The following is a 13651-nucleotide window of genomic DNA, read 5'->3' as shown; positions in this document are numbered from 1 at the left end:
TCTCACTTTATCTGATTACCTTGTGCATCTTTGGTTTTACAAGTTTTTCCAAGACTCTTCTTTCTCTAAAGAAACTGTGATCATACATTTATTAATTATTTTGCATTTATTAATTAATTATAGACCTACTTTTGTTAACATTGGTACTCCCACTAGGCTTGTGATTGATTTCCAAGAGAGACCTGAGGTAGTGGTTATACAGATGGGAAATGTGGTTAGTACATGAAGAACCTTCCACTAATCTTATTCAGGGGTGTCATTGCATGGTTTCCTTTTGTAGATGGCAGTATCTGTGGAGCAGAATGGTGGTGCACTTATCAGTTAGGGTGGATGGCTATTATTATTATCATCATCATCATCAACCTCCTTTTTTTTCCCATTTTCTACATGATGTTGGGATGTCCTGTCAACTGTCACGATCTGTTTCTGTTCAATGCCACTCCCCAGCCTTCTTTGTCACATGCCTGACTGTCAAAGGTCTTCTTTCACACAACAATCCATCCACTTCTTTGATGAACACCCTTCTTTTCTTTTGCCTTCTTCATGTCTGTCCCAAATCTTTTTCACATGATTGTCTTCTGCTTTTCTACACTTACTTACTTATTAAGAGGAAGTCTACCTGAGTTGTATGTTGGCCACTCTTGTATGTGCTTGTCACTGTGATCTCAACCATGTGTTGGCTACTATCAAGCCAATTGCCAGACAGAAGTGTAGAATGGCCTTCCCTTCTTTATTCCTGCTGCCTCATCCAAGTGGACCCAGACAGTCCTTGTATCCTGTTCTATCTGTCCTGATATGTGCATTCAGGTCACTCATTATTAACTCCAGTTCATGTTGTCCTGCTTTATCCAGTAGGTTCTGCAACTGCTGTCAGAATGCACTGTTTTACTCACTGTCACAACCCTGCTGTGAGGCATAGGCTGAGATTATGAATACTGCCCTCTCATTAGGCTGGAGTCTGATTGCCATGAGCCTGTCACTAATTTTGTTGACATCCCTCACTGCCTTCTGAATCCTTTCTTTCACCACAATTCCCACACTATTTCTAGCCTGTCCTCCAACAGAGTAGTAGACTCTGGATCCAAAGTGAAGTGGCTTTTCTGCACTGCCCTTCCATCTTGTCTCCTGGATGCATAGGCTCATAGGAGATTACTAGGCTAATGGCTCAAGAACCCTTACAAATCTAGTCAGTTTCACCCAGATTTTACCCAATTTTCTATCCCTAGGAGAAAGATAACAAGGGCAAGCAAGCAGGGTTTTGACTATTTTTACAGGCTGCCTCTGTCCATAAGGGACAGGGGCACACCCTAAGAGTGAATTTGTGATTTCCCATCCATCTGTCTGGATTGCACTTGAAGATGGTCAAGGGAATGGCTCTGATTCACATGAATAAGAAGCCTATTCCAGAGGGGGAGCAGTCTCTGGGACTCACATCTGTCTCTCCAGCAAGATCTATTCATGTCTGAGTAGGTAACCCTCATGCAGTTAGTTGCATGAATATGCAACATTTCCATCAGGGCTGGGTCAGAGACTGCCTTGTAGGTCAGGCATAGATCACTCCTCAGTAGTTGGTAGGAAACTGAATGCAGTGATAGAGCTTTTAATCAGTCCACACATGACATGTTGGTTATACACTGGATTTTTTTTTGTGTGTGTGAGAAACCTCTGAGGACACTCCAACTGTTGCTGGTGAGGTACATCCCAGAGGGTGCATTGTACTCAATTATTGATCTGATGAGGGTTAAGTGTAGCGGTACTATGACATCTTTAGATCTGGATGCCATGCCCTTACTTATAAGCTGAACCACACAGAAGGATTTCCTCACCACCGTGGACACATGGTGGTCAAAGTTCATATTACTGTCTGTCTGATTACTCAGATCTCTCACCACTGGGTCCACTCTTAGAGGATGTGAAGCCTCCTCCTTACTATCATCTACTTCAGAGATCTGTCCTGTCAATGAAACTATGAGTGTAGCAATTTTTAGTTCATGTTTAGCAGGTTGATTGTTTTTACGTTCAGGTTTCAGTCAACAGAGCTACACCAGGTAACTCAAGCTGGGCAGCTGGACACTGGCCTGTCAGAAGCTTATTGACCCAGCGCTGCTGGGTTTTATGTTGGGCACACACTGGCCAATAGGGGCACATACACCACTCCCATATGTGAGGGGTAGGTGGGAGTAGACTGGGTCCTCAACCCACTTATCACTGGCAAATACCCCTGACCATTTTGGCAGCATTAGTCAAGATGACTAAATCACCTAGAGCTATATTATACACCATCAGGTGGCTAGGCCTGCCACAGTGTACAACACTGTGCTCCACAGTAAATTCCCAAAGTGGTTGCTCTTTATAACTCATCCCCATATATGTTATCATGTAGAGTCTATGCTGATGCCCATGGCTCCATTCTTTGGTGAGTTTCAGATGGAAACACTCAACATGTGTTTCAGAGGTGGGAGGAACCCAACAGAGAAACTGGGAGAACATGCAAACTCCAAACAGGGATTGCCTGGAGGTCAAGATCAAACATTGTACCTTGGGTATGGGAGGCAAAGACCTTAACCATTATATTAACTGGTCTTGGTGGGGAGTGGCTATACCTACTGTAAAAGACTTGTCACTAACAATGTACCCCAGGGTTCTGTACTTGGGTCACTCCTTTTTCGCATGTACTTCTTGGAAGTAAAAGCAAATGTTAAGGATTTGTGGCTGCCCAATCTGCAGATGACTGCAAATTTGGTGCCATCAAAAACTCCACAGAGGACACCAAGATTGTCCAAGAAGATCTGTCCTAAGCAAATACCTGGTGTCAAAGCAAGGGGCTGAAATTAATGCCAAGAAGTGTTTAATTGTATCCTTTCACAAACATGACTCTCCTTGTAACTATCGCACTGATAATATACCCCCTAAGAATTGAGCTGTAATTAGGAATCAGAGAACCTATGTCAACAATGAACTCTCCTTTGATCATTATGTATCCACTGTTGTCCGGAAGTCCTTTTTCATTGAACAAAGGTATTGCATTGAGAACCAGGGATGTAATTATTCCATTGTACTTTGCACTTACTAGACCAATCATTGAGTATAATACCCCTTTCGGTATGTACCTGTGCAAGCAATGTCACAGCTGGAAAGGCAGTGACACTTTCTCACTAAAAAAAAAAAAAAATCAAGGGCTTAAACTGTAAAAATCATGCAGACCATCTCAAACCTTGTACCTCTTCTCGGTATCATACAGGCTACTAACAGGTAACCTCTGCCTTCCTTATAGTGCTTTAACAGACCCTATTCTGTCAGGCCTATTACACATTCACAAGTCCAATGGTATCATAAAACATCCACCATACCTTTCAACCTCTTTGAGCAAGAAATTTGGACAAAGCCACAAATAATGGGGGGGGGGGGTTAAAGACCCAAAAATAGAGACACTTTAAATACTGCTCTTACAAACTTAGAAAGTTGATAGAAGTACAAGTTTTGCATTAACATGGATTTTCTGAAGGAATGAAGTTTGAAACTGAAATATATACCATTATTTTCTGACTTCAGTTCTCAGCAATTTGCCAGTGATTTACCAACAAAACACATTTTTTATGAGAAACAGCCCAAAAATATGAGAGGAAAATCTGGACTTTCTGCAAAAATCTGGAAAGTTGAGAAGTATCCCACTCAATGGATATCAGTCTCTTTTGCAAAATACATAAAACTTGTCGGAAGAATAGGTTTGTATCACAGAGAATACCCCCTTCTGTGGAACCAACTTCCATTCCACATACAGCAAAGTACTTATCTTACTCTGTTCAAATGTAATTTTGATGAATGGATGGGTAACAGCAAATTCACCCCTGGTTTAGCACCCCTGTCCCTCATGGATAGGAGGAACATTAAATGCCCCAACATATCCTTGTTCTGCCTATCACTGGATTATTTGTATGCAAATTATAAGGCTTAAAAGTTAGCATGGGAATGTAAGGCTAGGGTTATTATGATCCTCAAGCTGAATAACTTAGTAAGTACTTATGAATCTGTGAAGCTATCAGTGAAGCCTTTAATGAAATATAAGATTTTAGGGGAAAGAATGTGTGATTTTAAAAAATACAAAAAGATAAAAGAAACTGTATAACATATTTTAAACATTTGAAAGAAGTTGTAGAATATGTTTAAAAACAGACTAGAAGCTTGCAATCAAGGTTTTAAAAATATGCCTAAAAATTACATTATATGACTATTATAAGAGAAAAGTGAATGTATTGCTTGGAAAATTTGGGTCGCAAGATCCGGCATTTAATGGTTAAGTTTGATAAAGAGGTTAAGCAAAACATGCATATTTGCAAGAAGCTGTAGATTAATTTAAATCATCCTGTTTATATGTAACACTTGAATATAACTTCATTCATTCACTTTCTGATTACCCACTTAATTCAGTTTATGGTCATTGGGGAGCCACTGCCTGTCCTAACATTCAGAAGCTAAGTTTGATAGTTCACAAGCCAGCTACACACACACACACTATGGGTAATTTGAAGGATTCCATATTCGCCTATGACACATCTATGAGAAATGGGAGATAACTGGAGTGCCCTTTGAAAACCCTTGTGGACATTCCACAGAAGGAACACCAGCTGAGAACCAAACAGGAAAGCCCATTGTGAGGCAACAATGCTAAATGCTGTACCACTGGGCCACCCTAATTAAAGGTCTGTATAGGCAAAAATGAGCATTTATGTCTTGATGAGATCACAGGAATCATAGAAACAATAATGAACAATAACAAGGTCCTACTTTTTTAATAACCCCCTTAAGATATATAGCACACATAAGCTAGCATATTTTTTTTTTTAGTTTGCCATAGTTGACCATTCAGCTGCTGACAGCTCCTCTACCAAACTCATCTTATCATCCATTGTGCTCTGCGCAACAAATGTCTGGGGCCAGAGAGGTGGTGCATGTACTTTTCAACAGCTGCGCAAACTCCCAGCAAAACAGCATGCAACCTGCAATGTGGTATTCACCATGCTCTTCATGCTACTACTGCAGTAAGCTGGGCTAAGTCCCTCCCCCCAGGATGGGTGAGCCGGTGATGGCCACTAAATCCCACTTTCCACTGCCTGGTACCACTAGCACCCATGCTGCTAGTTGAACATGGCTAATCTGGGGCACAATCAAGACTTTCTCCATCTGAGCCATGATGGGGCCATTACACATAACGTAGGTTCTTGGCTTAATATCTCATCTGAAGAAGGGTACCTCAGAAATATAACAGCCCTCTAATGCAACACTGCAGTGCCAGCACTGAATCATGAATCTAAGATTCTGGTGTGTTTCTAGAACCCACAGCTGTCAGATCTCCCTGGCATCAAAACCAATGCTGAATCATTGACCCAGGAAGACATTTAACCCTGCTTCTGTCTGACTTCAGTGTGTGGATCTGGTAAATTACAAACTGCTTTTTCTGCTTGTTTCTGCTGTAATTGTTATAGCTTTTCATCTTCGTCTATCTCATTTTCCTTCTGTCTCTTAAATGTTGTTTTTCCTAACTGCTGAGATATCCTTGTTTGAGATTTACAATTTTTGTCTCATTCTTTAGATTTGTGGTTTTGTTTCACACAAAGGATTGTTGATTCAGTCTTGTCACTTTTCAATGTTAACCACAGAAAGTATATTGGTAAATGTGACTTAGTCACCTAATCTGGGATCTGATAACAACCAAAACTCTCTCTCTATCATGTTTACTGTGAAAATGTCTTACATTATAGTGTCAGTACTAAACTGCAACATTACATTTAGTTGGGGAGCTTAATTTCATAACATATACTGTTGGCCAATTTATGTTAATTTATAGTGTGACCAAAAGCAGATAAATGCGTATGTGCCATGCAGAGACATGTTGTTGTGTATATTATTCCTAACAGTGGTTTAAACTGCTGTCTGAGAGAAATAGCCAGAAATGGAAATTCTTAGACGCTGCTTGGTGATGAAAGATTTCCTTATGAGGTCACTTGTAAATTTGTGAGGAGCAGACAGCTAATGACAATTTAAGCATGAGGGGGGGGGTTAGAGAAATGAGCAAAGAGGCAGGCTGGTGTCCTGTAGCTTACTGTTTAAATATTGCAAAGAAGTGGAAACATGAAATGTGTTTGCAAATAAGATTCTGCGCAAATACACGCAAAGCCCTGCTGACAACAATATAAAAAAAATTGTCTTTTTTTTGTATGGACATAAGTTCTGAAAAAAAAAAATGATATTTTTTAGTGAGAATCTATGAAAGTAGTAGAATATGGGTCATAAATAGCAGGGAAATGCTGCTTGTAAGTAACCTTCTGAATATGTTTTTTCCTGTAGGATGGCTGTCCTTTGAGGCAATGTTGCTGTTCTACACAGACTTTATGGGAGAGGTGGTGTACGGCGGTGACCCCAAAGCTTCCCATGACTCCGAAGAGTATCAGAAATACAATTCCGGTGTCAGTATGGGATGCTGGGGAATGTGCATATATGCATTCAGTGCTGCATTCTACTCAGGTATAGTAAATTGTTTCTATATTCACTGGACGTCTGTGAAGGTACATGGGTAGAATCTGCATGCTAACTGTATTCTGGCTTGTTGCCTAGCAATGCCTTTCCTGATCAGCTAATACAGCTAAAGAATAATTAAAATACTGTGAGTGCACATTGCAGGGACTGATACTGCACAGGAGAAAACCTTTAATGAGACCCTCAGAAAGCTGTACAGATACTGTAACAGTATGTAGAGAGTTTTATGATTCAAGAGTGAAAATACTAGGTTGAAGAGCTATTACTAAGAAGTTGTTTAGATGTAAATGATTACATGTTTTATGTTACTGGCTACCTCTTGTAATCCATAATACAACTGCTGGTTATCAGCATGAAATTAAGGGTGGTTGGCATAATGATTAAGGTGTTTACTTTGCAGACTCAAGGTGCAGGGTTTGATTCTCACATGGGGTAATTGGCTAGGACTAAAGTGGCCCACAGGGGCAGTTAGCCGACTACTAATCTATGAACCTGTGAAATCAGTTTGGCATTGTCCAGTGCCTGGATTCATCCATAGCCTAATTCTGCCTCTAACTGTGTAACTTAACTGACGTAATAGTACTTGGCTTTCATCACAGAAGCTGAGCTCAGAGGATTTTCCTTTGTGTCACATTAATTACACAAGCCGCAGTTTCAGTGGGAATGTGTGATATCACTCAGAAACATGTTTACAAATAAGAATGACAAAAATGATGGAAAATATTAACACATTATTAAGAAAACAGTGTAAAATCGGTACGCTTTAATGAACTGTACTGCAAAATTCTACCACACAAGCTCATTTATTTTTACTTCAGAAAAAGGGAGATGTAAGATGTGTGTCCTCTTTCTTCAAATTATTGTTGCCACTATTATGTTTATAATGTAATGTGACTGTGTATTAGACAGCTTCAAAACTCACAAGTGCTGAGGAATATTCAGAAAATTGTGTAAAGGAGTAAATCAGTCCTGAAGATAGGGACATACCTTAAAAATGAAGGACATCCTGTGTGGGGGTAAATCAGGCTTGAAAATATTAATGTTCTTCCAAAATAGGGACAGTTGAGAAGTTTGAGTCTAGCCTAGATATTGTGATGTGGGCATGTTACATTTATCAAAGCTTGCTGAGGTCCTGATACTTATATGGTATAGGGCTAAAATAGTTATAAATCATGTATCTCTCCCAGGTTGTTGTAATGACTAACAATTTCCCTAATAGATTTTAGCTGTTTGACAAACCAGTATGTGAATAAATAATTGAACAACTGCATACCTCTTATACTGGCTATAAGCAGGATGATGTGTTTCCCCAGCTTACCACTCTCTAAAAACATACAGAGCTGCTTGTCAGCCATCTACTACTTTAATACTTAGTTACCGTTTTGTTGGTCATATTTTCTGGCATCTAGTCATATAGAATTGAATGCTCAGTAGATACAAATTTGCATTAAACTACTAACACAAACCAGCTCTAGACTTGACAGAGCACATGATAAGAGGTCACCTGGGTGGGAGGCCAAGACCCACCCCTTACTTAAAGATGAAACTCAGAATTATCTGAAGCAGATTTTTCTTAAGTGAGAATGCTCTCTTTATGAAAGCTGCACATAGCCACTTTGTAACTTTTGTTTTAAAAATCTTAATTTATTCATTTTATATGCTATGAGCAAGGGAGCCCGCAGGATTTTTTGCAGGGGGGTGCAAACCCAGAGCCCCACCCACATAGCTCACCCCGCCCCCTGCCAACACAGCCCCACCCAAGTCCACCCACCCCAAGCCCCGCCCACACAGCCATTCCAGTGTCCCATTACTTGGCTATTTCTCCCCATTTACTGTAGACACTGTTCAAATCTGTGTGCATACTGTTTTATGCTTTAGTTCTACAATGATTACAGGCAGTTGGATTTAATTTACAACTTTTATTTCAAACATTATAGCCCAAACACTGAGACATTTACTAAACCTAAACAAAGCAATAGTCTTACAATGAAAACAGACTTGGCATTAAAGCTTCTCTACTTTTGAAACTCACATTCAATGAAACAGCATTGAAACCCACATTCAAAGAAAATGCATCTGGCCAGTGGCAGGTTATTTACCTTTGAACTGTTTTCAAGCAATAGGCTCCTTGCACACCGTTAGGGCCATGCAAAAGTTATTTGATTTACCTGATTGTATTAATTATAATATATAATTGAATTATATCCCTTGTATTATACAGCAACACTTGAGTGTCTCTGCTGAAGTAAAAGTAATCTGAATAATTCCACATTAAAGATATCTGAAACTAATGAAGATGTTGCTAGAAAACAACTGTATATTTCAGTGTTTCATCTACAAATTCAGTGCCTGCTGCCGTCAAAGAATAAATTGCCTATGTTAAATTAAAAAAATGGTAAGCTGGTATATTGCAATAGAAAATGGATGACAAGCTGAAAAACAGGTTCATAGTTATTAGGCATCTCATCCAAAGGAGGACATCCTGAGGACTGCAGCATACAAATGTATATGCTGTAGGAATAGAACCTCAAGCCTTTACATTAAGATGCAAGTATTCTACTTGTGGTGCTACTAACGTAGCTTTAAAACTTTACACCACAATAGAGATATCATTTGCTAAACAAAACAGTTGCACATTGTAAATAGACTTGGCATGAGCAGCAGTAAACTTCGCTTCCCTTAAAACTCACAGTTCCTTGAAAATGCACTTGAAAATTCCACCTGCTAACTCTAACTTGGGCATTTCACTTTCTCTCTCTCACAAACATACCACACCCCTCAAGGCCTCAACCTTAGTGCAAGAAATCTTGACAAAGCCTAAAATAAATAGGGACAGATTATAAATATGGCTCTCAGAAACTTAGAAAATTGCAAGAGTAACAGGATTTGTGTTAGTATGCATTTTTCTAAATGACATGACATCTAAAACTGAAATGTCTCATTATTTAGCAACTTCAATCCTTTTTAGGAGGAATATGGGGCAAAAATCTGGACAGCTGAGGGGTATGCTACCTCCCTCTTATACACACACCAAATAATTCTGGTCAGACTTGAATTAGTTCTGGGAAGGTTGCACTGAATGGCACCGTGCTTGATCTGAAGTGGGTGAAATCCTGGTAGCCAGTGATAACTAATCTGCAGCTCAGCAATGTGGAGCATTAAAGCATTTTTAGCAGAGCATTGTTTCATCACTACCTATTGTGTTTGCACATAAGCTGTAGTTATTTCAAACATTTGCCTTTTTTGATTACTACAGAGTACATTTACCCACCAGAGCTATTGTGTTTTGACTTCAGTGTGGAGCTAGTTGTTGCAGGGCTTGGCTTTTAAGTAAGGTAGCAATGCTTATTTACCATATACCATTAAAGCCACCCAACTACAAGTGTACTAACACACAGACACTGCTATAAGACACTGGTCTCCAATAAAAATGTAATGAGCTTCTGAAAATACTGTAATCCTGTCCTTTTATTACAAATACTGTCATATGCATTTCAATACCCAAGGCTTATACATTATCTAGTCATGTAAGTATTCTCTGCATGGCAACAACGAAAAGGCTTTCAGTGCTGGTAATTCTTTAACAATATGCTTACTAAAGCTTACTTGCATCTTACAATGTCCGACAAGCTTACTAAAGCTTACTTGCATCTTACAATCTCTGACAAGCTTACCTGATGTTCATTAAACCATGGCTACTTAAACAGAGCAACAGGGCACTGTGACAGCATGCAGTTCCTGAATAATAAGAAGCATAAATCAACAGTATAAAAATCTGATAGAAAACCAGAACATTTTGCAAAATCAAGGACAGATGAAAAGCCACGGTTGTATTTGTGATCTACCTTGGAAGGGGGAATACTCTGCACACTTACACTGCATAACTGCTCCTTGCCTTCCTTGGACACATCCAGAGCCACTACAATGGGGGGTGGGGTGCAATAAGTATGTCATAATTTGAAATGTCTCTGGCTGACAGTGATGGCTCTGACACTCATACCTTTCAACTTCAGAGCAAGAAATCTGGACAAAGCCATACATAGAACTAGAAGTGGGACACAGGCCCAAAAATAAGGCCAATTTTTAAATATTGCTCTTATTAACTTAAATAGAACAGGTAGATCTTGCATTAGTACAAATTTTCTGAAGGGTATAAAATTTGAAACTCAAATGTCTGCCATTATTTTCTAACTTCAATCTTTAATGACTTGCCACTAATTTGCCAGAAAACCACAATTTTATGAAAAACGGACCAAAATGTGATGCAAAAATACCTGTCAAAAAGGGACACCTTTTAATATTAACAGTTAACTTGAGCAGCTAACAAAATAAGAGCATCCACATGCATTTCTGAAATAAAGGTAATCTATAACTGATCATTACAGTTATATATAATTGTAAACCCTCCACATTTTCTTCCAAAATTGCCATTTTGGAGGAGGGATTATTAGGGGAGAGCAACATTTTGAGCCAGAATTGGGGACAATTGAGATGTTTGGATATTCCTAATCTACAAAGTGATTTGCACGTACCTCTCAACCTCTTAATGCAGGAAATCTGAACAAGGCCAAATATATTGGGGAACATACAAACACTACTAAAAATTGCTCTTGTATAAACTTAAAGACAGTCTTGCATTAGCATGCATTTTTCTGAAGGTTATGACATATGAAACTTAATGGCTTCATTCCTAAATGATTTGCTAGAAAACCACAAATTTTATGAGGAACAAACCAAAAATAAGCAGCAAATATCTATTCATTCTGCAAAGATATGGACAACTGAGAGGTATAGTTCAACCGGGGCTGTCTGAGTTTTCTACCCCCCCCCCCTCACAAAATCATGGTCAAATGGAGCCTCCCGCCTGCAGCCATTCCAATGTCCCATTCCTTGGTTATTTTGCCCCATTTACCATAAACACTAATGTGCATACTGCTTTACTTCTGCGATGATTTAGGATTTCATTTGAAAGTTTTATTTTGCATTTTACAGCACAAACCCTAATACATATCTGTTAAAGCAATGCAGTCTCACAATGAAAATAGACTAACATTAAAACTTCTCTGCCCTTGAAACTCACATGCATTGAAACAGCACTGAAACCCACTTTCAGTGAAAATACATTGTGCCAATGGCAAATATTAACTCTGGGCTGTCTTCAAAATCATAGGCCCCTCGAACATAACATACACATGCTCTTTGATACACCTTCCTGACTGTATTACATTATATTCCTTGTACAATACAGTACAGTTGTTAGAGGGCATTTTAAATGTATTGTTTTGAACATTTTTCCAGTAAACAATGAAACAAAAAGCATCCACCAATGACAAAACTGCCCAATTCAGAACATTTCCATCATAAAAAGTCTACTCAAGTCCACCAGTATCAATAAAAAATATACACAATCTCTAAAGTAGTAAAATCCACATTGAAGAAATTTGTAACTAATAAAGAGGTTGCTGCTAGCAAACACTTTATATGTCATTGTTTAATCTACAAATAAAGTGCCTGTTACCCTTGAAGAATAAATTGCCTTTGTTGCATGCAATAAAAAAATGAAAAGCTAGTAATACCGCAATAGGGAATGGATAGCAAACTGTTAACAGGTTCATAGTTACTAGGTATCTTTGCCAAAAGGACTGCAGCATCCACCCCTTTTACAACACAATACAGCATCAGCAATGCATTTACCTACTGTGGGAGTAGAACCCACAGCCTTCAGCATCTAAAGCAAGTACACTATCTGTTGTGCTATTAACAATACAAGCAGACTAAACATAAGCAGCACTAAACTTTTGCTCCCCTGCAGCTCTCAGCTCCTTGTAAAATCTACTTGACACTCAGCTGTATCTCTGAACTTTGTAGCACAAGAAATCTGGAAAAAGCCAAAATTTATTGGGGGGGGGGGGGGAGACAAAAGGCCAAAAACCAGGGACACATTTTAAACATTGCTTGTATAATGTTTGAAAGTTGCTAGAATAAAATGCTGCGTTACCACCATACATTTCACTGCCACGTCTTGAACCCAGGGGACCCATTGCAAAACAGTCAGAGCAACATACCACTACGCCAAATCAGCTGTTTTGTGAAAGAGGAAGACTGAAACTTAAATAGCTACCATTTAGTGAATTCAGTTCTCACCATAGCACAGCTGTCAACCTCTTAGCACAAAATACCTGAACAAAGCCAATAATGGGTGACTACAACCACCAAACATTCAGTGAATTCAGTTCTCACCATAGCTCTCAACCTCTTAGCAAATAACACCCGGACAAAGCCAGTAATGGGAGAATATAGCCCCCAAACATATTCAGTGAAATCAGTTCTTACCATAGCTCTCAACATTAGCAAAAACCTGGATGAAGCCAATAAATACCTGAACAAAGCCAATACTGGGTGAATACAGCCCCCAAACATATTCAGTGAATTCAGTTCTTAACATAACTCTCAACCCTAGCACAAAACCTGGATGAAGCCAATAATGGGGGGAATACAGTCCCAAACACTACCTGAACAAAGCCAATACTGGGTGAATACAGCCCCCAAACATATTCAGTGAATTCAGTTCTTACCATAACTCTCAACCCTAGCACAAAACCTGGATGAAGCCAGTAATGGGGGGAATACAGTCCCAAACACTACCTGAACAAAGCCAATACTGGGTGAATACAGCCCCCAAACATATTCAGTGAATTCAGTTCTTACCATAACTCTCAACCCTAGCACAAAACCTGGATGAAGCCAATAATGGGGGGAATACAGTCCCAAACACAGGGATACATTTCAAATATCCATCTTGTACACTTAGAAAATTGCTAGAATAAAAGCTTTTGTTACCATGCACTTTCTGAAGAATATGAAGTCTGATATTGAAATGTGTCCAGTTTTTTTAACATTTGTTAACCAGGAAAGTCTGACTTTGAAAAAAAAGCTAATTTTTAGCAGAGGCCCAGGGAGAAACACTCCAGACAGCCAAGAATAAAACCAGAGAACATGTAGCTGTCAGGCAACAAGGACACAAATGCAGAAACCACAGATTTTATGAGGAACAGAAAAAGTATGAGGGAAAATCCTGCAACATTTTTACAAATGGTGGTGGGTAGGGAATTCAGGC

The 13651-nt window shown here is 39.1% G+C and overlaps 1 protein-coding gene across 4 annotated transcripts in view; it reads left to right on the top strand.

The window, feature by feature from the left end:
• The window catches only part of SLC45A1 (solute carrier family 45 member 1), an 834426-nt gene that overhangs the window by 616887 nt on the left and 203888 nt on the right, over positions 1-13651 (top strand). For all 4 annotated transcript variants that reach the window (XM_044063063.1, XM_044063066.1, XM_044063065.1 and 1 more), the window contains exon 7: positions 6346-6522. In XM_044063063.1, the coding sequence (XP_043918998.1) occupies positions 6346-6522 (177 nt within the window). The remainder of the gene's footprint in view (positions 1-6345; positions 6523-13651) is intronic.

The sequence above is a fragment of the Protopterus annectens genome, chromosome 2.part1 (assembly GCF_019279795.1).
Source record: "Protopterus annectens isolate FY-2018-M chromosome 2.part1, PAN1.0, whole genome shotgun sequence".
Taxonomy (NCBI): domain Eukaryota; kingdom Metazoa; phylum Chordata; order Ceratodontiformes; family Protopteridae; genus Protopterus; species Protopterus annectens.
This window is presented reverse-complemented; position numbering and strand designations above follow the sequence as displayed.